The sequence below is a fragment of the Alexandromys fortis genome, unplaced genomic scaffold (genome assembly GCF_014885135.2).
Source record: "Alexandromys fortis isolate MF-2015 unplaced genomic scaffold, M_Fortis_MF-2015_v1.1 scaffold_3, whole genome shotgun sequence".
In the NCBI taxonomy this organism is placed as follows: Eukaryota; Metazoa; Chordata; class Mammalia; order Rodentia; family Cricetidae; genus Alexandromys; species Alexandromys fortis.
This window is the reverse complement of record NW_026067909.1, coordinates 14,217,550-14,239,936: the sequence shown is the minus strand read 5'-3', so window position 1 is coordinate 14,239,936 and position 22,387 is coordinate 14,217,550. Positions and strand designations below refer to the sequence as shown.

Genomic DNA, 22,387 nt, shown 5'->3' with positions numbered 1-22,387 from the left:
AAAAAAAAACAAGACAAAACGACAGCCTACAGAATGGGAAAAGATCTTCACTAACTCCACATCAGACAGAGGTCTGATCTCCAAACTATATAAAGAACTCAAGAAATTGGACACCAAAAGATCACACAATCAAATAAAAAAAAATGGAGTACAGACTTAAACAGAGAATTCTCAACAGAGGAATCTAAATGGCTGAAAGACACTTAAGGAAATGTTCAACATCCTTAGTCATCAGAGAAATGCAAATCAAAACAACTCTGAGATTCCATCTTACACCTGTAATAATGGCCAAGATCAAAAACACTGATGACAACTTATGCTGGAGAGGTTGTGGGGAAAAGGGAACACTCCTGCATTGCTGGTGGGAATGCAAGCTAGTACAACCCCTTTGGATGTCAGTGTGGCGATTTCTCAGAAAATTAGGAAACAACCTTCCTCAAGACCCAATAATATCACTTTTGGGTATATATCCAAAGGATGCCCAATCATGCCACAAGGACATGTGCTCACCTACGTTCATAGCAGCTTTGTTTGTCATAGCCAGAACCTGGAAACAACCTAAATGCCCCTCAATCGAAGAACAGATAAGAAAAATGTGGTACATTTACACAATGGAGTACTACACAACAGAAAAAAATAATGACATCTTGAATTTTGCAGGAAAATGAATGAAACTAGAAAATATTATTTTGAGTGAGGTAACCCAGACACAGAAAGACAATTATCACATGTACTCACTCATAGGTGGTTTTTAAACATAAAGCAAAGAAAACCAGCCTACAAACCAAAATCCCAGAGAACTTAGCCAACAATGTGGACACTAAGAGAGACTTACATAGATCTAATATACATGGGAAGTAGAAAAAGACAAGGGGGGCTGGAGAGATGGCTCAGAGGTTAAGGGCATTGCCTGCTCTTCCAAAGGTTCTGAGGTTCAATTCCCAGCAACCACATGGTGGCTCACAACCATCTGTAATGGGGTTTGGTGCCCTCTTCTGGCCTTCAGGCATACACACAGACAGAATATTGTATACATAATAAATAAATAAATTTTTTTTTTTTAAAAAAAGGAAAAGAAAAAGACAAGGGTTTCTCTGTGTAGCCCTGGCTGTCCTGGAACTCACATTGTAGACCAGACTGGCCTTGAACTCACAGAGATCCATCTGCCTCTATCTCCTAAGTGCTGGGTTTAAAAGTGTGTGCCACTAACACTAGGCCCAGTTTTATTGTCTAAAGTCAATTTTCAGTAATTGTATATTGAAGGAAACCCTGTCTCAGAAAACGAAAACAAACAAACAAAAAATGGCATTAGATGGAGACCTACAGCTTCCCAGCATCCAAGAGCTGTGAAGGCTCTTTGTGTGGTGATCTGAGTGTCTAGTAGAGTGAAGATTTAGGTTAGGGATACTAGTAAAGGAAAGGACAGCTAGTTAGGGCAAGAAGGTCCTGATTCCTGCTAGGAAGGACCTATGCTTTATGCTGACCTAAAAGACCCCCAACCCAGACTGTCCATTAGATGGGCCTTGAATTGGGCAGGGCTGACCAGTCCTATTCCCTTCCCACTGTGCTCAGGAAGTTCAAGGCCAGCCTGGTTACAAGACAGCCAGGTCTGTCTCGGAAAACAAAAACAATCAAGCAAACAACAAAAAAAGAAGTCCTAGCTATCAGATAGAGGCACAGAGTGGGGGGCTTCTGCTAGCTACCATCATCCTGGAAGCTCTGAGCAATGCTCCTCCCAGCTGTGGCAGTAATACATACATGACAGAACTGGAGAAGGGCTCTGTCCTGGGCATCTTCAAGCACAGAACTCAGAGCACTGATGTATGCATGTACGTGTGTGTGTGTGTGTGTGTGTGTGTGTGTGCACCTGCATGTGTTCCTCTCTGTGTGTGGTTTTTGTTTTCGCTTTTGAGACAAAGTCTCCCTAGGAAGCCCTAGCTGGCCTGGAACTCACTTTGTAGAGCAGTCTGGCCTCAAACTCAGAGACTCATCTGCCTCTGTCTCCTGAGAGCTGGGATTAAAGGTGTGCACCACCATGCCTAGCTCAGCGATACCTTTTATCACTTCCTTTGGACTGGATCCAGGATCCAGAGAGGAAGAAGAGGGGATCTCCATACCCCCCTGAACTCACAATTGAGGTAACCTGTGGTTAGAAGGCCAGCTCCAGGGGTTGACTTTTGGGGTCACATGCCAGACCTCCAGGATAAGCAAGTAGGAAAAACTCTGTCTCACAAGCTGGAAAATGCTTTATTGTCAGAGAACCAGGGAGAGCTAAAGGTGGTGACAGGAGAGGGCACGATGCCCAGCAGGGGTGGGAGGAGGCACACAGTCTGATTCGTAATGAGTTTCCAGGAATACATGGGATCCTCTGCGGCTCAGCAGCTGTGGTCCTCCAGGCTGGTCCACTCCAGCTTCTATACAAGCTCACCGAGACATCATCCGAACAAACTCTGCCAGGACAAGGGCAAAGTTTCAGGTCTGCCCTCCTGACCCCATCAGGGTTGGCAGATCTGCCTGCTCAAGAGTGGGCTAGAGTGGGCTTGAGGAGCCCTTCAAAGGCATCTGAGAACCAGGAGGAGGGGCCTCAGCTGCCCAGATTACAATCTTGGCTCTCCCTAGTTCCTTATCCTAAGTAAGTACTTTAGCTATCCTGAGAACTGACACGGATTTCTTCTCTCGCCAGTAGGGAGTATAATAGCCCTGCCTCCTTGATCCTCCAATAATGTTTAACCCGGGTCTGTTTAGATCAGAGTTTCTCAACCTTCCTGACACTGTGACCCTTTAATACAATTCCTCATGTTGTGGTGACCCCGACCATAAAGTTATTTCCATTGTTACTAATTTTGCTATTGTTATGAATCCTAATATAAATATCTGATATGCAACCCCAAAGAGGTCAAGGCCCACAAGTCAAGAACTGCTGGTTTGGAATCTTCAGGGCATATTCAGCTAAACAGGGGAGGCGTTACCTTCAAAGTCAACCAAGCCATCTCCATTGAGATCGATGTCTTGGAGTATCTCATCTACCTCCCTCTGGCTGAGGCGTTCCCCCAGCAGAGCCTTGAGGGCTGCCCGCAGCTCTCCCACGCTGATGCAGCCATCTCCATTGGTGTCAAACTGTGGCAGCATCGATGGTGGCATGGGGTCACCCTTAACTCCTGCAATCTCACAGCCTCACCCACCCTCTACCCCTCCCACCCCGGCGCACCTCCCGGAAGGCGTCTCGAAGCTCCCTCACGCCAATCATATCCGCAGTCTCTGCCAACAGCTTGGGACCCATCAGCTCCACAAAATCTTCAAAATCCACCTTCCCACCACCTGAGGGTGCATTCATCCATGAAACACTCTGGCCTAGCACCTGACCTGCCTTCCCCAGCCCACCGCCTTCCCTCTGGCCCCTGGTCCCTTCTTCATGGCACTGGATGGCCTCTCATCCCTGGGTACCAGAGGCTGCGTCATCTGCAGCTACTGGTGAGAATCATCCTCAAGCAGGCTCGTAAGACTCACTGTTCTTTCCCGAGCCTGCTCTGGACAAAGACTTCACCTCTCTGAGCTTCAGTCACTATTGGTAAACGGGTCGGGGGAGGCAGGAGAGGGTCGTGTCATCCTCGCCACTCTCCTAGTAGATTCTTAGGAGGCAGCTCTCCTTTAAAGACAGTTATGCCCTGTGCTCTTGGGACAGCACATGCAGCTACCTCAGGTCTGGGCCGGGGCTGAAGTGCGGGGGTGGGGAGGGTCTGAGGCACGGGCTGAGGCACGTACTGATCTGCTGTGATATTTCAATGAGCTCCATCTCTGTAGGCATGTAGCCCAGCGTCCGCATGCAGGCACCCAGCTCCCGGTAGCCGATGTAGCCATCCCGGTCTCGGTCAAACTCCTGGAAGGCGACCTGCAGCTCTGTCAGGCAGAGTGAGCTTAGTCCTTTCCAAAACTCTCCCTGGCTGCCAGCTGGGACCAGCCCATCTGTCCCCTTTCTTCCAGTCCCTTCTTGCTCTTAAGCCTCAGTTCCTATTTGCTGTCTTAGGGCTTTTGCACATATGGTCTTAAATTTCTGTTCTCATGGAATGTTTGGGAAGCATCTACTTTGTGTCAGTTTCTGCTCTAGGTGATTAAAAAGAGAAGGGAGGGGGAGGGGAGGAAAGCTAGAAAAGCTCTGAGCTCAGGGAGATTCCTTTCTTCCCTTCTCGGCTTCAGTGTCACCGACTCCAGGCAGGCTTCTCTGCTATTTCTTCTTCTCCAGACCCACACAGCTGCCACTGTAGCTATCTCCAGAAGGCGGGGCCTTATCTATTGGTTAGCAGTGCTTCCTGGTTCTCAGTGAGGGGCCAGGCCCACAGTGGACAGCCAGGAAGTTGCCAGGCAGAGGAACAAATATGAAAGAGGCCCTTGACCAGTGTGGTCACTGAGACCAAGGGGTTGGCAGCCGAAGAAGGGAGGGTTTGCCATCCCTTTCTGCCCAGTCTCACCCCATAACCTTCTTACCCTTCCTGGACCCTGCAGAGGCCCCAGCCCCAAACCTCCCCTTCTAATCTCCATCCATGCCCCACCTCGACTAGCCCCTCCTTGAATTCTTTCTTTACCTTCAATCTCCTCTGGTCTCAGCTCCCGGTCCTGCAGGCACAGATGGCTTAGGGATTCCTTGGCACACCCAGGCCTCAGCACCTTCCTTCTGTTTCTTGGGTTCGTCATCCAGCCCACACCACAGCATACCCAGGGCCTGCGACTTACTCTGCCCAGTCCTGCTCACCTGCCTGGGTGTCTTGGGGTTCTCTTTTCCTGTAACCTGCCAGGGGACCCTCAGGACCCCTGTTCCTACACTGTCTTTTGAGGTACATAACTCCTTTTGACAGAGGTAGATCCCAGGGTCAGACAGAACGTCATACGCAACCCAGCTGTCCTCAATGTCACTGCAAGTCGGCTTTGCCCACTGTCCCTCTCCTGAGAACCCTGCCATCTCCAGCCATCTTCCCTTGGAAGAACTTACTTTTCTGTTTTTGTAGGCGTGACCCTGGTCTTGCTAAAAGCAAGTGCTCTGTCACTGGGCTGCACCCCCAACCCTTGGGTGGCTGTTTCTCTGGGTCCCTACCCACCCCCCATGCCTGGTATGGATCTAGGGGCTCCCTGAACTCTTAACTTGTTCTGGAGCTACCGCTCTGGCCCCAACCCCGGGGTTGCGTGTCTATCCTCTGACGTCCTCTCCGGCCTCTCCCTCCTATTCAGGGAGCGATGAGGCGAAGGGACCGGGGCAGCAGGCTGGCAGAGGAGTGACTGTACATACGAGCTGGGTGGCGGCGATGCTGGGTCGAAGGAAGATGCAGGCTGGCCCCACCAGACTGCCAAGCACCGAGTAGCCCTGGGTGCCCTCCTGCTCCTCAGCTCTGGGGCTAGGGCCGGGACTGGGGCTCCCTAGGGGGGCTCCAGGCCACTGCCAGTGTTCCTGTGGCAAATCCAGCCATAAGCCGAAGCAATGTCCCCCCCCCCCAGCCCCTCTCCAGCTCCGTTCTCTGGAGCCCAGCCCCTGGCAGAGGGGGCGGGGCCTCTGAGTACACAAGCCCCATTAACTCTCTAGGCTGGAAAGGTTCACCCCTAAGAGGTGAGGGCCTCTCCCAGGTCCTTGAGGAAACCTGTAGCCTGTGGCCTCTAACTCTGGTCACCCTGGCCACGGCTGAGAGAGTAGGGCCTGCCCAGAACGGGCAGCTGGACTATTAACTTAGCAGGGGAGTCCCAGCCAAGATCAGAGGGGCTGTTTGTCCAGAAAAACATCTCCTTAAGAAAAGCATACAGATGTCCCCTCCATCTCCCCTGGAGCCTGCGGACCTCTCTAATCCAGCCCAGTACTCCTAGGTCTCTGGCTACTGCCTGCCCAACACACGGGGCCACCCAGGTTTCTGGCCTTAGGTTTCCCCTTCATCTTCCTACCTTAGGCCCCCGGCGCCAGGGCCGCTTGGCACAGTTCCCCATGGGTCCCTGAACCATGCCAGGCCCTGAGTCCTGGGAGGATGCTGTGGATTCTGCCAGCCTCCTGCTGTTTCCAGGGACAGCCTGGGAGCACTGGAGAGGATTTTCCTGGGGTTTTGTGGGCAAGATCAGGGGCGGGTGGGCAGGCGGGGGACCCTGGGCCCGGGGCTTGGGCCCTAATCCAATCCCGGATTATCTCAGAGAATCTCTGCAAGTAGGGGGTACTCAGAGTCAAGGCCCCCTGGAAGGCACAGCCTCTCGGAACTTCCTCAGGAGGGTCTTCTCCTCTTAGCCTTGCTCTAATCTCCCCAATCAGCACCTTCAGAAGCAGGCTTGGATCCCCACAGAAGGAGCTGGCACCCCATGCCTGGGTCAGCTGGAGCCCAACTCTCTGTGGCAATTGGGGACTGGAAGATGAGTCTTCGGAGAGAGAGCCTACCCGCTTTTACCTTTGGCCGGTCTGAAGTCTGCGGCCAGGACCCTGTCTCCATTCAGGGCTCTTTCACCCTGTCATTGGACCAGTGCTCGATACCTTACATAAAGGATCACTCTGGGTACTGGATCCCTTCGTATCCACAGAGATGGGTCCCTAACTTCTCAGCCCTCTGATCACCTGTATATGGACTTGGCCCTGGGGCTGTCTTATATCCAGCTGGGATGTGGGCTCCCCTAAAGGACAGTTCCTGCCCCTTACCTGCCCATAGGCAGCCTGCACCTGGGCCTCCAGCTCACGGAGGAGGGCCCGCCTGCGGGCAGTGGGGTTGGCTAGGTCCTGGCTGGGTCCTGGAGTGTTTGTGGATGGGATGGAGTCCCCTTCAGGGAGGCTGCCATCTGCTGGGCCCTCAGGCAGGGCCATGGCCCTGGGTGTAGCACCTTTTCTGTTCCTGCTGGGGCTGGTTGACCTGCAGGAAGGAAGCTCAGAGGGAGGTGTGGATACGGTTTCCCTTTTGGTTCTGGGGATTAGTAGAGCCCAACTCCCCTAAAGTCACTATCTTCTTCCATTGCCCCTCATGTAGCCCATTTCTGAAATCTTCATCTTTCTCCTATACCACTTTCTGGCCTTCACAGACTGCACACCAGGTCTCCTTGCTGACCCAGGTGGCTAGGCTCCTTCAGCCCCCATGTCCTGCTGACTCATCTCTGGCTGGTGGTCTGAGCATGCTCCGTATCCTGCTCATTCTCCATCTGCTCTGTCATGGTCTAGCACTGTTCCCATGACCCTCTGGCCCTCTCTCTGTGCCTTGACCTTTCTCCGTTCCCCTCAGCCCCCCATCCACTCTCCTCAGCCCCTGTCTGCTCCCCTCAGTCCCTTTCACTGATGCTCAGAGGCTCTTTCTCACCTTGCCTTGTCTGTCTGCCCTTCCTACTCTTTTACTCCAAGATTCTGGAAAAGCATGCCACCTGCTTCGCCCTCCCCCACCTGGAGCCCCAGGACACCTCTGTTTCAGCCTCTGTCTCCTCACCTCTCCAGTGACCTTCAAGTTCCTCTCAAGGAACAAGGGTGGAGGTGCCACAAAACCCCTTCCCCCTTGCCACACCCCAGCCACTCACCACGCAGTTGCCTACGCCTCACTTCCAGAATGAGGTCAGCTGTGGCCTGCTGGCCTGCTGCAGGCCCCTCATGATTTATTCACCTGCCCTCTGCACCAGCCTTTGTCCTAGGGAACCAGATCCCACGCCATGTCTGCCATCTGAGCTGGCGACTCTATCATCCACTCACCGACTGGCTTGCAAGCATCAAGGCTAGGGGAGGGGGAAAGAGAGAGACTGGGCCTCTAGGTCACTCAGTAGAGTGATTGTCTAGCATGTAGAAAGACTCTGGCCTCAATCCCCAGGACCGAATAAACCAGGCATTGTGGTATACACCTGTAAAACACCCAGGAATGGAGGTGGAAGAATCCAAAGTTCAAGGTCATCCTTGGGTACACGGTGAGGTCTAGACCAGCCTGGGTGACGTGAGACCACCCTGGTGTCTAGTCCCAGGCTGGGACCACATAACAGACCCACCTGCCCTAAGAACTCCCGTTTCCGGTGACTTGAACTCAGACAAGGGCCCCCAAACAGTCTGTGATTGGGAACACCCACCTAGGCAGGGAAGAGGAACACTTGGATCTAGCTGTGTCCGCTGGTGTCAATCTAGTCCTGGTTGAGGTTAACAGTCATCAACAGTGACCCAGCAGTGTCTGGGTGCTTACGTAGCATTGGGCAGAGCCCTCAGGAGGCAGGCAAGGGCATCAGTGCCCTCTGTAGAAGGTATGGGCAGCAACAGATGGGGGCATCAGAGGGTGGTGTTGGTTGAGGATCAGCTCTGAACCCTCTGATCCTGGGAGCAGTCAGCCAGCCTCACTTCTGGAACTTTTGAGTTGGTAGGAGCAACACCTTCAGCAATGTAGGACTACAGTTGATGGGAAATACAAGGAGAGTCTCAAAGACTGTCGGAGAGAGGCCTTGCGTGCTTGGAGACAAGGTGTCTGGGAGCAGGTGGCCTCCGCGAAGAGGAAACTCTGAACACAGCCTAGAGGAAGTTCTGAGATCTGAGACGGGCCAAGCCTGAGAGGTGTGTGGACTCTGGCCAGGCGGTCAAGGTTGGGAAGGGCTTGTTATTGTTCACAGCAACTCCGCAAGTGGCTCTTCAGTCCCTCTGTGCCAGGCAAGGCCACCCTTGAAAACATCCCCCCTGTTCTGCAAGAGGGGCTGTCAGGGCTGGGTCCCCGGCTTTGCCTCCTGTCCCTCTTTTCATTGTTTAATTTCATTGATTAAACTCAGGGCCTCAACGTGCCAGGCAAATACTCTACCAACAAGCTCCATGTCCAGCCATTTCTCTTCCCCCTTTTTCTTTCTCCTTTCCTTTTGTCAAGCACCTGGGATTGTAGGCATGCACCACTCAGTGATTTATCTGAGTAGTCCTGGCCGTCCGGAACTCACTCTGTAGACCAGGTTGGCCTTCAACTCACAGAGGTTTGCCTGCCTCTGCCTCCTGAGTGCTGGGATTAAAGATGTGCGCCACTACCCACACCTGGCTTATGTGGCTTTTTTTTTTTTTTTTTTTTTGAAGCTGACTCTCAAGTAGCCCAGGTGCCCTTGAATTCTCTATGGAGTGGAGGATGACCTTGAACATCTGAACCTTCCACCTCCAGAATGCTAGGATTACAGGCAGGAGCCATCATGCCTGGTTTACATGGTGCTGGGGATTGAGCTCAGGCCAGCTTTATGCATGGCAAACACTTTACCAACTGATCTGCATCTCCAGACCCATACAATGGAGTCATTTTCAGCCATAGTTAGAAAGTATTGATGCATACCAATACGTGGATAGACTGTGGAAAAATGCTATGCTAAATGAAAGGTGTCAGAAAGACAAAAGATGAATACTGTCGGGGTCCTTCCATGTGACACGTCAGAAAAGGGAACCGCTGGTACCCTGGTGATGTGGGGTCACTGCTAATGGGGACTTTTGGCTCAAGAACAATGTTCTGGACTTGGACAGTGGGGACAATTACTCAATGCTAAATATAATAAAACCCCCAGAACATTCATTATATACAGGTGAATTTTATATAAAGCTGTATATCTTTAAATTACCCTAGAAACAGGTGTGGACACATAGCCTGGAGGTTGGGGATGGACAGAAACAGCTTGGCCCATTGAAATGTCAAGGATCTGCTTCTGGGACCCACAAGAGGAGGCCCTGGGGTGGTCCCAGAGCCAGGTCCAAGTCTGGGCTTGTAGAACCAAAGGACTGTGATCTCAGGCAGTCGCATGGAACTCTGTAAGGCAGTGGTTCTCAGCCTTCCTAATGCTAAGACCCTTTAATATAGTTCCTCATGCTCTGGTGATCCCCACCATAAAATTATTTTTATTGCAACTTCATAACTGTTTTTTTGCTAGTTATAAATCATTAAGTAATGTAAGTAGCATACCCACAGGCTGAGAACCACTATTCTAACAGTACTACACAGTCTGATAACCAAGTCTTTACTACACTGACCTCTGGGGTCACCTATTTGAACTATAGCACCTGCTTTCCAAAGTCTGCGGTGCTTCCACATAATGCAGGAATGTCTGGCAGGCACCATGTCCCATCTGCGTAATGGCAACAAGCCTTCCTCCCTCCCTTCCTCCTTAACTTCTTCCCAGGGTTGCATGGGAGATGAAATGGGATCGTCTATGAAAGCTCTTAGTAAGCGGCTCGTGCAGGGCAGATGTTCCTCCAGCTGTGAGCCAGGGATGAGAGCCCAGCTCTGGCACCACCTCCTGCACTTGTTCCCAGCCCCACAAAGCTGAGGGCTCACGGGAGAGGAAGTGCTTCCCGAGCAAGAGCCTTGGCTGTTGGGGTTCTCCTGATTGGGGTAATTTTGGTTCTTCCAAGTGCTAGGTGGATGATTCTACACCTCCACTTTCCTTAAGGGACACGGCAGGAGGAGGTGAAGGGGGGGCTGGCTAGAGTCCTGGGCATGCCATAGGCCGGAACTTCCCTGTGTGGTTTGTCCTGTATCTCTGCCCCCAAACCTGGCCTGTGTGGAAAGGGCACAGGACGCACAGGCTCAGGAAGTGGTTTGGAGACTCCATGCTGGAGGCACAGGATGTTCACCTTCAACCTTGCTGAGTTTTGTGGGAAAACCAGCCAGAGCTACATAGTGAGATTCTCAGAATAAATAGATGAAAACTTATCTCAAAAACTATAAAAAGCAACAAGTCATGGGAGAAACTTGGGCTTCCAATTCCACTGACCAGCATCTTCCACAGGCAGAAACTAAAGGGTAGGGAGGTAGTGAGAACTGTAAGAGGCCACCGCCATCCAGAGGGGAACCAGCACAAGAAATACATGGCAGAAAGGAACAAAGTTGAGTTTGTCTGCACACTCCTTCGGGCTGATGAGGTTTGAGCTCAAGGAATTAGTTTCCCAGGCTTGGGAGATAAGATAGCTCAGTCTGCCAGCTGCTTGCCTTGCAAACACAAGGACCTGACTTGAACCCCCAGGACCCACATAAAACAACAAAAGGCAGAACATGTGATGGAGAAAGGGTCCTTGGGGCTCACTGAACAAACCAGGCTACCCTGCTCCAGGCAGTGAGACCTGCTCCCTGTTCAGAAAAGCTGACGGCAGGAAATACACTCAAGGTTGTCCTCCCAGCTACACACACACTCCACATACAATAAACCATACATGCACCACATGTAACATGCACTACACACATACACATGCCACACACACATACACACATTCATATGGTATATATATATATATACCATACACACATCACACACCACACATATACACAAATGCTTACAACATAAATACACACACCCCACACTTGCACATGTACACGTGCACATACATGCAAACATGCACACACATGCACAAACACTCAAATTTGTTTCTCGCCTTTAAGCAGAAAGGGAGGAAGGGAGGATCCTTACCACTGTTTGCTGTTCTCCATTGCCCCGGTTTTGCAGCAGTTTTGTTTATTTTTTACTTTATTGCAGTGTTGCGAGTGCACATCATGCTGTACCGGCTGTGAGGATCAGAGGACCAACTCCTGGGAGGCTGCTCTCTTTTCACTGTGGCTTCCCGGAGCTGAACTCGGCGTCAGGCCGGGTGGCATGTCCCTGAGTTTCCACACTGGCTTTGATCTATTATCTTTTAAAAGATTTTTATCTTATTTTTATGTGTGTGTGTGTGTGTGTGTGTGTACAGGTGCCCTCAGGAGCTAGAGGCTTTAGACCCCATGGAGCTGGAGTTATCGGTGGTTGTGGTCCGCCTGGCATGGGTGCTGGGATCTGAATCCAGGTCCTCTGCAAGAGCAGTACGTGCTCTTCACCCCTAATTTTATTTTCTGAGACAGGGTCTCACTATGCAGCCCAGGCTGGTCTCACTTGATCTTCCTTCTTGGATCTCACAAGGGCACTGACTGCCATGGCCAGCCTCAAAGATATGTTTTATGTTAGAGAAGCTTATTTGGAAGTGACACACTCTGCTTTTCTTCAACAAGGTACCAAAGAGAAAAAATAATGGGCTTAAAAAGTGAGGTTCCCAGGAACTGGCCAGACCAAGGCGGCGGTTTAAATCCTGTTTACCGGCTGTGTGGCCTTGAGCACGTCACTTCAGCTCTGTTTCAGTTTCTGTCTCTAGAAAGCGGAACCGAGCTAGTCTTGAGGATGTGATCCTGTAAGTCTTCTTTCTGTTACAGTGTCACCAGGACCGGAGGGGATAGTGGATTTGTGAACATTTCCTTATTCTTTCTTTTCTTGAGAACACAGGGTCTCACTATATAGCTCTGTCTGGCTTGGCACTCTAGGTGTAGACCAAGCTGGCTTTGAACTCACAGAGAGCTGCGGGCCTCTGCACCCTTAGTGCTGGGATTAAATGAGTGAGCCACCAGGCCAAGTAACATTGCCACATTGCCTTATTTTTTCTTTTCTTTTTCTTTTTTTTTTTTTTTTTTTTGTTTTGTTTTGTTTTGTTTTCTAAGACAAGGTTTCTGTAGCTTTGGAGCCTATCCTGAAACTAGCTCTTGTAGACTAGGCTGGCTCAAACTCACAGAGATCTGCCGGCCCCCTAACGCTGGGATTAAAGGCGTGCCCACCACCACCCGACTACATTGCCTTATTCTTACAGCAAGCATTTATTGAGCAGTTACTATATATATGCTGTTGGTTGAGACCTTCATGCGTGCAAGGCATTGTCCAAGCTCAGGAGTACGCGAAGAACAGTGTGTTTTGGGCGTGTTAAAGTGTGAGGCTTAGCACGCCTGCCTCTTACAAAGCCCCAGTACAGTCCCCGCCCCACCTCACCTAACCTTAGCCTAGAGCCTAGTGTACTGAACTCAGAGACTTGGTGTATTTCTAGGGCGGTCTGAGGAGGCGGAGCCTCGCTGTAAATATAAGGCCCTGTTCACCTTCTGTCTTGCTGCTGAGCTTGCACCGCATCTCATCACCCACAAGTAAGTAGGAAGCTGGGCGGTGAGGGCGGTGCCTGGGCAGAGTTGGCACCCCACCCCCAACCTCCATGAGGTCTTCATCGTGTTTTCTGTCTATCTCTCCTAGTGCCGCCTTACACCATCGTCTATTTCCCCGTTCGAGGTGTGGCCTTAGCGATTTCAAGATGAGGGGCACAAGCTGTAGTCCTCGGGGGTCGCTCTGGTTCTGGACTGCCGGGCCTGGGGGCGTGGCCAAGGCCGTGTTGGGGCGGGACTACAAGCTGTGGTTGTAGGGGCCAGGACTGCCCTGGCAGCATCCTCGGGCAGCCACATTTTGGCACGCTTCCTTTCCTGGGACGTTGTGGGTGAAGTTGGGTCCCCGCTCTCCATGATACTATTAGGGCTTGGCCTCTACTACATTTCTCCCCTCCCAACGAGGCCCCAAAGCTAGCGTTTCAGTTCAGTTCCCGTGTCTGCTTCCCACTCTTCCAAACTCCCGTCCTTTCACTGTTCCTCAGTTCCTGTCCTGTACCCCAACACAGGGCGCTGCGAGGTTATGCGCATGCTGCTAGCAGACCAAGGCCAGAGCTGGACGGAGGAAGTGGTGACTATGGATGCCTGGGGGCAGGGGACACTCAAGGCTTCCTGTGTGAGTGCCTACACTTCAGTGGGGATGGGGTTGGGGCGCAGCCTTAGGGTGCTGTGACTAGGGTTGGGGGCAGCCAGGGGCAGCACCCCTTACAGAGCTGTCTTCTCCCAGCTGTTTGGCCAGCTCCCCAAGTTCCAGGATGGAGACCTCACCCTGTACCAATCGAATGCCGTCCTGCGGCACCTGGGCCGCACCTTTGGTGAGTCCTGAAGCGCAGCATCTGACAAATGCCCTGGGGCTTCAGCTGCCTCACCTGCTGCAACCAATGTCTCACCTCGGTAGAGGGCAAGAGGGTTGCCCTAGAGGAAGGTTGCAGGCCCAGGTTCCAGAAGGCGCCTAGGTGTGTTCTGGGGCTGTCTGCACGCCAGGGGCTGTGAGTTTCCATGAAACCTGTATCATTTTTCCTAGATGACCTCTCTCTCATAAGAGGCGGGCCCCCAGTTTCTATGTGTGACAACGCAGTGGGGTAGAGACTTTCTAGTAGGCCTTTCTGTCCATTTCTTCCTCGCCTGGCCATACCCGAGTCAGGGAAACCCACCACCACAGCGAGGAGGCCTCGGCAGGAAGAATGGCAGGAAGGAGGCCGAGGCAACTATTCTCTGTGGGCCTGCTTAGGAAAGGGAGTGCCTGGAGTTTCATAACTTCTGCAGGGCTTAGAGAGCAGTCCGAGACCTTGAGCTGGGGCCTGCCACCTCAACTGCCTTGAGCATCGCAGGAAATATGTGGATAGCGGCCTTCACACTTCACTGTCTAGACCCCTAGACAGCCTGTTCTAGGGGAGGGACAAACCAGAGTCTTTGCCTTCCCTCGGTGTGACAGATGCGGCTCAGAAAACAGGCCTGGGCTTCAGTTGGTTGTGGCCTTGGGCTGACTGACCTTTATGAAGGTGGCGTGGCTGACGTAGGCAGGGAAGATCTCCAAAGCAAAGCTACAGAGTAGGGTCCAGAACCTGAGCCTGCTGCCTGCCTCCTGACCCAGGGCTCTACGGCAAAGATCAGCAAGAGGCAGCTCTGGTGGACATGGTCAATGACGGACTGGAAGACCTCGTCAGGCACATTGGCCAGGTTCTCCGTAACTATGTATGTAGGGCTACAGGCGAGTGCCCAGTAGGGTGGTCAGGAAAGGGAGATCACCTTGTGCAGTCTGGCTGTACGTCCCCAGCTGGGGCCATCATTTCTGTTCACAGGAGGAGGGCAAAGCCCAGTATCTGAAGGAACTTCCGGGACACCTGAAACCATTTGAAACTCTGCTGGCCCAGAACAAGGGAGGCCAGTCCTTCATTGTGGGTGACCAGGTGAGCACTGGATCAGGCCTTTCCCACTCTACCCCTTTCTCTGAACTGAGGCCAAGTTGCCTGATACAGCGGTGGAGGCGGGAAGTGTCCAGCGTTTGGCTTCATGGAGCTTCTCCCTCTGGCCCCAACTCAAGCCCTGTCATATACCCTCGTCCCATAGATTTCCTTTGCTGACTACCGACTGCTAGACTTGCTGCTGAACCACCAGCTCCTGTTCCCTGACTGCTTGAATGACTTCCCCTTGCTCTCGGCCTATGTGGCACGCCTCAGAGGCCGGCCCAAACTCAAAGCCTTCCTGGACTCCCCTGAGCATGTGAACCGCCCCATTTCTGCTCGCCTAAAGATATGAGCCCACCTGTCTCCCCCAACCCCTACCCATGGACCATTAAAAACCATAGCAGAGCCGGGCTGTGGTGGCGCACACCTTTAATCCCAGCACTTGGGAAGCAGAGGCAGGTGGATCTCTGTGAGTTCGAGACCAGCCTGGTCTACAAGAGCTAGTTCCAGGACAGGCTCCAAAAACCACAGAGAAACCCTGTCTCGAAAAACCAAAAAAAAAAAAAAAAAAAAAAAAAAAAAAAAAAAAAGTATGGCAGAAACCAGTGGTGGTGGTACATAGCGCCCCTTTCATCCCAGCAGGCAGAGGCAAGCAGGTCTCCGAGTTCAAGGCCAGCTTAGTCTACAGAGGACTTTCAGGCTACACAGAGAAACCCTGTCTCAAAAAACTTAGAAAAAGAAAGAGAAAAACAATAGTAGGAAGCTGAACTGGTCTTTAGGGGTAGGTGTGCGGGTACTGGTGACGTTCAGCAGGGTTGACTCCTAGGCCACTCAGGCTCAGAGCGCTGGAAGAAGGCCCTTGGGGCTCCAAGCCCTCAGGTCACACTGGAGGGCTCCCTGCTGGGAGGTGGTTGACCTTCAAACCCAGAGGTCCTTCAGCTGATAAAAAGACAGTAATAGCCTAAGGGTATTGGCTAGTTGTGGTCCCAGTCTGTGAACTGTTCTGGCAGACACTTACCCTCAGGACTGACACATGTACATACTTGGGTATATCACGTGTGCATTCGGAGGACTGTTGAATGTTCCTATCCCGTGTACAGGCAATGAGCAGGTCTCCTGTGCAAGGGTCCCAGGCAGGCCAAGGTCTTCCAGCTGATTTGAAATTGGGGACTTTTGGAGACTAGTGACTGGAATTTTGCTCTGTCTGGGAGGTGAGGCAGACTTTTGCACACCGGCGGAAAACGCTGGCCAGCTGCTGCTTGGGATGGAGCAGAAAGGGTAGATTCAAGGGGACTGGCCTCATTCCACAAAAAGGTTTGTCCTTTCCAGGATTGAGAGGGCTGGGAAACAAGAGGGCTTGGGTCTCAGCCTGAGGGTGAGGTCTCCAGCCTGAGATCAGGGATCAGCTCAGAGAGTAGGTTTAACCCAGGGGCCAGGGCTCACCGTGAAAGAGCAGGTTTTAGGACTGGAATCAGGATTCAGATCAGGGATCAGGACTTAGTCCAGGGATTAGAGTTCGGACCTGGGATCAGGGCTTAGCTCAGGGATGAGGGTTCAGTCCTGGGATCAGAATTTATCCCTTGCCTTGCACTCCTCAGCTACATCATGAAGGCAGGACATCTATGGGAATTTTCCACCATCTCTCCCAGGGTTACTTCCTCAGCCACTTGTCCTGAAGACTCTATACCCCGAGGGCACTTGGCTAGACTCAGCCACTCCCACCTGGTCCCCAAAGACTCTCTTATACCCTGGGGGCACTCGGCTAGACTCAGCCACTCCCACCTTGTCCTGAGAACTCTATACCCTGGGGGCACTGGGCTAGACATCAGCCACTCCCACCTGGTCCTGAGGACTCTATACCCTGGGGGCATGCCTGCTAGACTCCTCTCCCCTGCAGCTCTCACCTGTGCTTTGGCCCTTGGAAATGTAGCCGCCCCTCTCTGAGTGTGTTCTCTTTCACACTGAGGCCAGAGCTGGAATTTGCACCCAGGCAGGTGGCCACTAAGCCCCAGAGACTACGTTTGCAAATGTTCCCTGGACAAGTACAGCGGCTATTTAAAACATTCATGGTAGTTACATTTTAAATACGCAGGCTGAAGTCAAGCGGTACAAATTTTGGGTCACGTCCAAACCCCGGCAGCCTGGGTGTTTGCATCAGGGCTTGGAAGGCTGCACATCGGTTTTTATAAAACTGGGGGCAGGGGGACAAAGTTGGGGCGAGCTCCAGCCACAAGTCTCTTCTCATGCTACCCATGGACATTCCAACCCCCAAACTGCCTAGTGCTTCTCTGTTTGGCAGCAAACACCCCGCTATCAGCTTTGGACAGAGGCCAGAGGGAGGAGCTCTGCTTTGCCTGCCTGCATGGTTATTTCCTGCTACAAGACAGAAATATGGCCCTGGATCCATGGGCGCAAGCTTTGTTGCTTCCAATCAACTTGTTTCTGTCCTGGTCCTGGTTCTTCTCAGCAGGAGAGAAAATCACAAGAAGACTTTTGCTCCTGGGATTGCTTTGATCTTAAAAGTATGGTGACCACCTGATGTAGTGGCCTCTCCCAGGTTCAGGTCCAAGAGTCTTAGGCCTTCCCACAGATCTGCCTAAGCTGTTTTTGTGGAAAGTTACCATTTTGCAAGTTTGAAGCAATGCTTTTTCCTGCTGTTCCAAAAATAGGGTGAGCACGACCTTTGCCTCATAAACTTGGCCGCAGGAACAGTTGCACACACATTTGGGATGGCTGCCCAGTTCCAACCTGGCAGCCGCCCGGCAGCTCTTCTCTCTGCTGCACGTGAGTCCCCAGTATCTCCTCCTGTGCTGGGCCTTGCCCTCTAGATGCAGGATTAACATGGGACCTGCGGTTAGCTAATCACAGAGCCCCAGCTCTGGCTGTAGGGATGGGTGCAGAGATGAGCTCCCAAGGCACAGAACTGAGCCTTTCTGAGTCGTCTCTGACCGGCTACCCCACCTCCCTGGCACCGTTGGTCGGAGGCCAGGAACGCCCCCACTGTGCCCCTTACTTCACCCTCCTCTGCAAGGAGCCTCCTCTGAGGTGGAGGTGGGTTGGAGTTGGGGCTTCATTCTGGTCACTTAAATAGATACCTCAATCCTAACTGTTCTCCTTCTTGCCCTCCCTGCCCTCTTCTTCCTCTTGCTGTCTTGCCTCTCTTCGCCATCCAAGTAGGATAGGAGAGACTTTAGATTCTTGGCTCCAGGCTCGAGATGCTGACTTCACCCCATCCTTCTCCTGGGTGGTGGTGTGAACCACAAATGCTTCCCTTTGAAAATACAATTTGTGCCGGGCGGTGGTGGTGCACATCTGTAATCCCAGCACTCAGGAGGCAGAAGCAGGTGGATCTCTGTGTGTTCGAGGCCAGCCTGGTATACAGAGTGAGTTCCAGGACAGCCAGGGCTACACAGAGAAACCCTGTCTCGAAACACAAACAAACAAACAAATAAATAAAGGGTGAGGACTGAGTTCCACCCCAGAACCCACGTAAAAGCCGACTGTAGCGGCCAGGTGCTGGAATTCCCAGCAATCGTGAGACAGGAGGGTGAAAACCTGGTGGGTCCCTGGAGTTCACTGGCCTATTTTTTTAAAAATAAAAAATGTAAACCATCATAGCTGAAGGAATTTATATGTGTGCACACACTCGCACACATGTGCATGTGTGTTTAGTGCTAGGGATGGAGCCAGGAGTCTTACAACGCTAGAAAAGTACAATGCTACTGAGTGAAGACTGTATATCTTGTATTGTGACCTCACAAAGTCAGAGACCACCAGGAGCAGATGGATAAAATGTCACTGGAAAAACCTGCGTGTGGCATGGTATCCCCCGCCTACTTCCCCTCGATCCTTAAATAATGAGCTGTCTGTAAACCAGCCACAAGAGGGGGAAAGTGTGCTTATTGGTCCTCTCTTGGCTTTCTGTGTGGGGTCATTAGAAGTCATCATCAATTGGAAGACAGCGCTTCCACACCACACCATGAGGTCAGGCTGTGTGTACTGACAGGTGTTGAGACAGGTCTACGACGTAGCCCAGACTGGCCTTGAACTCCTGCCTCAACCTCACAGGTGGTGGGAAGACAGGCACGTGGCATCCTCTGCCGCTGGCACTGTAAGCCCTAGAGCCTGTCTCCTGGGAAGGGGACACTCAGAGGATACCTCCTCCCATCTCAGGGCTTGGGCTGTGGAATCTGGAGGTTACTATTGTTGTGAGAGTATGGGTATGTAACCGTGAGGTGTCCGCCAGTCCATCCAGATGACCCCGGGTTGTGACTGAGTAAGGAGAGTGTCTAAGCATTAGCTGCCATCATCGGAAGGCTCTGCCCCTGAATCTGAATGTATCTCATTCATACAGAACCCAGTGTGTGAACGAGAAGGAACGGTGGGGCTGGGAAGGCAAATCAGTCAGAGTGTTTGCCACACAAGCACTGGACCCCAGTCCGAGTGGGTACTGAGTCCCAGGATGTAGGAGGCTTTTTCTTTTGGGACACCAACCAGTTCCCAAATCACAACATGAAGACTTCTTATTAGTTATGAATACTTGGCCTTATCTCATGTTTGTCTCTTATAACTTAACCTGTTTCTTTTCATCTATATTTTGCCTCGGGGCTTTTTACCTTTCTTTCTTTCTTTCTTTCTTTCTTTCTTTCTTTCTTTCTTTCTTTCTTTCTTTCTTTCTTTCTATATCTTACTTTCCTGTTGTCTCCAAGTCTGGCGCCAGCTGCCTGGCTTCTGGCAAAGAGTGTGGACTCTTTTTCTAGTTCCCTCTGGAGCCTAGATCTCTCCTCCTTACTCTCCCTGCCTGCCAGCCCCGCCTATCCCTCTCTTGCCTAGCTATTGGCTGCTTAGCTTTTTATTAGGTCAATCAGGTGCCTTAGGCAGGCAAGGCGAAACAGAACACATCTTTACATAATTAAACAAATGGCAGCAGAAACAACCTTTGCCTAGTTAAAATGATATTCCACAATGCCAGTGTCCATGTAGAATGCCAGACACTGGGCACATATACCTGTCACCCCAGTGCTGAGAAGGCCGGACCTGGAGGGTCCCGAAGCTCAGGGGCTACCTAGTCATCAAATCAGTAAGCTCCAGGTTCATGGAGAGTTCTGCCTCAAAAAATAAGGTGGAAAACAACAGAAGAAGTACCCTGCATCAACCCCCTGCCTCCACACACAAGCCTGTGCATACCATACACACACACACACACACACACACACACACGATAGAGAATTAGAAAAACTTGTTCTCTGAAGAACAAATGTTTTGTAGGCTTCTTTGGTCTTGATTTGTGAGGTTCCACTTCTTAAAAACAGTAAAAGGGTCATCAAGCCCAGCACAGTGACATTTGCTTGTAGTTGTAGCAGTAGGCATGTTGATGAAGGAGGATCATGAGTTTGAGGCCAGCGTGGATTACATGAGACCTCCAAAAAGAAAGAGAAAAGAGAAATTACATACAGGAAAACAAACAAAATATTAGGGCAAGAGCTCAGTGGTAGTGGCGCACACCTTTAATCCCAGCACTGGGGAGGCAGAGGAAGGCGGATCTCTGTGATTTCAAGGCGAGCCTGGTCTACAGAGTGAGTTCCAGGACAGCCAGGGCCACAAAGAGAAACTGTCTTGAAAACAACAACAATAATAATTAATTAATAAAATATTAGGGTGCATACTAGCTAAGCCATGCATGCAGGAAGATGTTGAAAAGTTTCTGTACTGGATAAGCCTCTCTGCCGACGCAGCAATCCAAATCAGACTAAATCAAACCGAATTAGAAAAAGTCCAGGTTTAATGGATACAAAAGCTCCCAGATGATTTTCCAGTCCCCCAGAGAGGAGACAGGAAAGGAAGACTGGAAAACCATGCGTCAGTTTTAGGGAGGGCGGGGAGCAGTTTAAGTATCATCTTGAGCATCTCTGAGATGCACAGGGTTTGGAGAGAGATGGGGGAGGGGGCTTGGGGTGGAGCTTCCACCCGCTCATTCCTCACTCTTTGGGTATATGGATGTCAGGGACCTGGGTGAAGCTTCCAGAAGCTTCCATACTATTATGGCAAATACCCTAGTTTCTCAAGGAGCCAATGTGATTCAGAAGCTAAGGGCTTCAATCAGACCTCTGAATCACAGAGTTTGTCTTCAGTCATTGCTGGTGATGTATTGTATGCCAGGCTCTGTGGTGAGCATTTTAGATATGTTGTGTTGTCTTATCCGTGTAGTTCAAGGTCACAGGCCATGGGCAGACCCGGTGCTGCTCTCTTACCAACTATATTTTTTCACCTTTAACCTTAACCTCCCTCCCCTTTCCCCCCTTTCGCTCTGTCTCCCCTCTCCCCTCGTCTTCCTTTTTTTTTTTTTTTTAAATGTAATTGTGACGCTAGCGGTGGAGGCCCGGGTCTCATTGCGCTAGGCAAATGCTCTACTACAGGCTGATGCACCAGTGCCTAGGCGGAGAGTGGACTTCCTGCCTTTCTGCACCGGAGTCAGCGGGGGATGGTCCAGCAGGCAGTGGAGGGGCGTGCGGCCGCAGATCTGAGGGATTTCTCTCAGCGTGGTTTCCATTCTCACTACCAAATGGCCAGCACTAGCTGTAGGCTCACAGCTCAACTCCATTTCCACACTCAGCTGCCCCAAGCCAGCTCCGATCCCCAAGGGGAGGTCTCATCGGCCACCCCAACTTGAGACCCACTCCACCAATCACAAGCCTTGGGCCGCCTGTTTTTTTGTTTTTCGGACAGAGTCTCATTATGTGACCCTGACTGGTTAGAACTTACCATATAGATCAGGCTGGCCTCAAGCTAACAGAGATCCACCTGCCTCTTTTCTCCTCAGCAGTGGGATTAAAAAGCAAGCTTAAACCTCCTGCACCCTGATAAATTTATTACAAAACTGGGGGGCGCCAGTGAACTCCTCGGCAGGTTCATCGATTTGCTGAAATGGCTCACAGAACTCAGACAATTTCACTCTCATTTATGTAGTTGCCAAAAGAGGCACGACTCAGAAAAAGCAGGATGAAGCGTTCCAAGGGGCAAGCTGTGGGAGGGACAGAGAGAGAGACACAGGATGCTGCGCCCTCTCCTGGGCAGAACTCAGGAAAGCACACTGGGGAACCTAGACTTGCCTTTGTCACCTGCAGTTGCGGCCATGAGAGCCTGCAAGATGCAAGACTCGAAAAATAGAAACATGTTGGTAGCATGTTAGCATTCTTAAAAAAAAAAAAAGATTTCAGGTGAGCAGGTGAATCGAAGCAGCCCCCTCTCAGCCGCTGTATGCCAGCGCCCCCTGGTGGCAAACACTTTAATTCTTAGATCTGGGTTTCCAGGGGTTTACTCTTTTTGTTTGTTGAAAAGTAATTTACTCTATATTACTGTTGTTTCCTAACCAATCAGCTCGGAGCGGTCTCTGCTGATCTGCCTCATAGGTGAGCAATGTCCCCACCCCTTTTGCCTCTCTCCCAGGGAATACAACGGTATTTTCAGTTCCTCTAGTTTGGAAATGAGATTATTGTAACCACATTGCCCTCTTTATATATGGTCTTGCTTCCTCTAACTGGGGGGGGGGGGGGGGGGACCCCCCCCCCG

The 22,387-nt window shown here is 51.4% G+C and overlaps 2 protein-coding genes across 6 annotated transcripts; one reads left to right on the top strand and one right to left on the bottom strand.

The window, feature by feature from the left end:
• Window positions 1-2,239: 2,239 nt before the first annotated feature.
• On the bottom strand, window positions 2,240-7,222 carry LOC126498897 (calcium-binding protein 2). 2 transcript variants are annotated; one of them, XM_050137863.1, is made up of 7 exons: window positions 5,920-6,623; window positions 5,279-5,437; window positions 4,581-4,611; window positions 3,763-3,897; window positions 3,209-3,318; window positions 2,970-3,117; window positions 2,240-2,450 (listed from the first exon to the last, which is right to left on the bottom strand). In XM_050137863.1, exons 1-7 carry the CDS (start codon window positions 5,974-5,976, stop codon window positions 2,425-2,427), a joined length of 666 nt encoding a protein of 221 aa, XP_049993820.1. In that variant the 5' UTR covers window positions 5,977-6,623; the 3' UTR covers window positions 2,240-2,424. The 2 variants fall into 2 exon arrangements, with proteins under 2 accessions (XP_049993820.1, XP_049993821.1); XM_050137864.1 differs by lacking the exons at window positions 5,279-5,437; window positions 5,920-6,623 and adding an exon at window positions 6,653-7,222.
• Window positions 3,363-15,414, top strand: LOC126498898 (glutathione S-transferase P-like). 4 transcript variants are annotated; one of them, XM_050137865.1, is made up of 8 exons: window positions 3,367-3,471; window positions 12,809-12,902; window positions 13,006-13,041; window positions 13,421-13,527; window positions 13,639-13,726; window positions 14,506-14,606; window positions 14,714-14,821; window positions 14,982-15,398. In XM_050137865.1, coding segments are annotated over exons 2-8 (630 nt in total). In that variant the 5' UTR covers window positions 3,367-3,471; window positions 12,809-12,901; the 3' UTR covers window positions 15,171-15,398. The 4 variants fall into 4 exon arrangements, with proteins under 4 accessions (XP_049993825.1, XP_049993822.1, XP_049993824.1 ...); XM_050137867.1 differs by lacking the exon at window positions 3,367-3,471 and adding an exon at window positions 8,249-8,515; XM_050137866.1 differs by lacking the exon at window positions 3,367-3,471 and adding an exon at window positions 12,109-12,127.
• Window positions 15,415-22,387: the final 6,973 nt, after the last annotated feature.

Coding starts and splice junctions, on each gene's coding strand:
- LOC126498897 (XM_050137863.1), bottom strand. CDS start 5,976: ATGGTTCAGGGACCCATGGGGAACTGTGCCAAGCGGCCCTGGCGCCGG. Junction 3,898..4,580: donor GAGACCAGAGGAGATTGAAG/GTAAAGAAAGAA, acceptor TCTGCCTGACAG/AGCTGCAGGTCGCCTTCCAG. Junction 3,118..3,208: donor TTCGAGACGCCTTCCGGGAG/GTGCGCCGGGGT, acceptor ATGCTGCCACAG/TTTGACACCAATGGAGATGG.
- LOC126498898 (XM_050137865.1), top strand. Junction 13,042..13,420: donor CGTCTATTTCCCCGTTCGAG/GTGTGGCCTTAG, acceptor ACCCCAACACAG/GGCGCTGCGAGGTTATGCGC. Junction 13,727..14,505: donor GCACCTGGGCCGCACCTTTG/GTGAGTCCTGAA, acceptor CTCCTGACCCAG/GGCTCTACGGCAAAGATCAG.